Genomic DNA, 2,786 nt, shown 5'->3' on the forward strand with positions numbered 1-2,786 from the left:
TACAGATGTACTTTGTGTGACACAAAACTGAGAAAAAAAAACCAAAAAAAACAAAAAAAATTGGATGATTGTAACTGGAATGCTTTTGAAGGTAGGTCTGCCTCATTGAGGTTGACCAAACAATAACAACCATCCTGCCTGCACCATTAGCTTTGCACTGGTTCATTTTCGAGCAAGGGTACATCATTATTCTGAGCAAGCTGAACCAGATGATGATGATGATATCATTAGTTCCTTGCAGTCTATCACCAAACCTACCGCCAACTCCGCTGCCCCACTACCATAACATTAAAGCATATAATATAAAATAAAGATGAAAAAAAAAAATTCATAAAACTTTGAAAATCAAATAAAGATAAGCTGGTTTACCTTACATTTTGATATATGGTAAGGAAAAAAAAACTTATCTCTAACAAGAATTGTTTAATAAACACCACCTCCAAAAAAAATACAGAAGTTTATCTTTTCCAAGATAAGGACTTTTTACATACAAACATATATAAACATAATAACGGATAAGGTTTGCACACAAGCGCAAACATTAGATCTTGATTTTTGTGATATATGACTTGGCACCACCAAACGCAATTTAATGCCTTTTTCTCCCCACTCCCCACACTCTGGTGGGCAGAATGGGTCACAGGGGGAAGTTTCAGTAGCCTTCTTCATCCATTTCCTCCATAGAATCACACCTACTCTCCCCACTGCCCATCTCGCTCTCTCCCCCCCTCTTACAAACTTCTCTGTCACTACAATTAAGGGCCCAACTAATAGCTTGTGAGTTCAATAGAATCAAATTGCAAGTGGTTAAGTCTGTTTTTTTTTTTAACACATTAACTCTTTTGTGAGAATATTTCTGATACAATACAATCTCTATATAACTTATATTTGAAAATAATAAGAAATCTAAAGGAATTTAGTAAAATAATTTATTTTAAACCAAGCAACATTAGAAAGTTGAAGAGATTCAGTAAAATAACTGTTATTACTAACCCTTTTGATATCAACCTGGGAAAACTGCAGTTGAAGTAAAAACCTTTATCACGAATAAATCTGAACAGTCAGAGCCAGGGAATGTGTTAGTACTAACAATAAAGAACCAATGACTAAAGTTGAAAAATGTGAATGGATACATACAGTAGGGGGGACTACAAACTTAAGGTTCATACATTAAACAAACAATTTTGCATGGTTTTGGAATATGACCATTTACACATTTTGGTTTTGTTTACAACGTTATTATGAGCACATACCGAATCATCTGTGAGAGCTAAATATCTGAAATAATCTGTACTGTTTGCATGTGTGATGATTTCCCTCTCAGTAGAAAGGTGGTAAAGTACACATGCTTGGCTCCTTTTTCGTAAATGCATTGTATTCTGCTGACTAAATTGTTACATTAGCATAGCATCATTGATATTGCTTGTGGCACTGCACAAAAGATTGGTACATAAGAGAAAGAATAATGTTTTTGTAATCACAATAATATATGTCTATTAACATCACTACTACTGTACACCAAACAACCTGCAAAAACTTGTATCTCATGAAGACACATACGTAATTGTCTATAAACAGATATATCAGAGAGAGAGAGACAGAGAGAGAGAAGAAACTTCAGCTGAAGCAACCACCACCACACACAGAGTTAAGCTGAATCTGCAGGAACTAAATTTCGTTTGCCTAAACATTATCAAATTAACAACATAGGATGTTGAACTAACAACAAGCAGTTTCTTTAAAAGAAAAAAAAAAATCCCACTAATATGGATATAATAGAACTCAAATTCAAAGCTAACAACATGCAGGAGGCAGACATCTTGCATTAAACACAAACTGATTGAACATACTAAATAGTCAACCATTTTTAAAATGCTATTTCTGTTTATCTGTTAAATGAACAAATATCGTTTAATAACATGACGTTCTTAACCCTTTAGCTTTTAAATCACCTATGTCTTGCCAAAATATTCTATCCGTTTCAGTTAAATCTGGTCAGATCCAGCCTATCACACCTACACCGCAGTGTTATTTCATTGTAAAAATAAAACAATCATATCCTTGAAATCTCAAAGCAAGCAGGAGAGATGCACCAGGTTCCAGTCTGATTTTAGCTTGCTTTCTATGGCTGCTGGATGCCCTTCCCCAAAACGCCCAACCACTTTACAGTGTGTGCTGGGTGCTTTTTACATGGCACTGCTTTTAGATGACACACAAGCAGGGGTGCTATTACATGGTGTTGGTTAGGGTGCATTTTATGTGGCACTGCTACAGAGCTCTTGTAGGCCAATCCTCTTCCATCCTTTGCTGCAATGCAGAGAGACAACGGTGTTCATATATACTCCAAGGGTCACCTTAGACTTATGTGGAATGAAGTGTTTTGCTCAAGAACACAATGTGTCATACGGTCCATGAACCGAAACCAGAATCTTATGAAGATGAGTCCAACACTAAGTCACATACCTCAACACACACACACACACACACACACAAAGTAATTATTAATTACTTACATTGATGTCTGAGGAAGGAAGGTCTTCATCTGGGCAATTGCACTCTTCAAACTGGAAAGAAAGAGAAAAATTAGAGAGTGAATGAGTAAAAGGGGGGGGGGAGAGTGGAAGGAGCTACAGAACAAGTACTGGAAGATTTAAGAAAGAACAACTGAGGGAGGGGGGAAAACCCTTAGTAAACTCTCGTATCAATTTAAGCAATATGGAGGACACAAATGGAGTTAGAATTTGTTTCATATTTTAGGTAGGAGAATACAGAATTGAAGTAAGTCT

At 36.1% G+C, this 2,786-nt stretch overlaps 1 protein-coding gene across 7 annotated transcripts in view; it reads right to left on the reverse strand.

The window, feature by feature from the left end:
* The window catches only part of LOC106875384 (uncharacterized), a 427,703-nt gene that overhangs the window by 83,917 nt on the left and 341,000 nt on the right, over positions 1 to 2,786 (reverse strand). For all 7 annotated transcript variants that reach the window (XM_014923494.2, XM_052974937.1, XM_014923493.2 and 4 more), the window contains one exon: positions 2,514 to 2,564. In XM_014923494.2, coding sequence (XP_014778980.1) covers positions 2,514 to 2,564 — 51 coding nt within the window. The remainder of the gene's footprint in view (positions 1 to 2,513; positions 2,565 to 2,786) is intronic.

Source organism: Octopus bimaculoides, chromosome 20, assembly GCF_001194135.2.
Source record: "Octopus bimaculoides isolate UCB-OBI-ISO-001 chromosome 20, ASM119413v2, whole genome shotgun sequence".
In the NCBI taxonomy this organism is placed as follows: domain Eukaryota; kingdom Metazoa; phylum Mollusca; class Cephalopoda; order Octopoda; family Octopodidae; genus Octopus; species Octopus bimaculoides.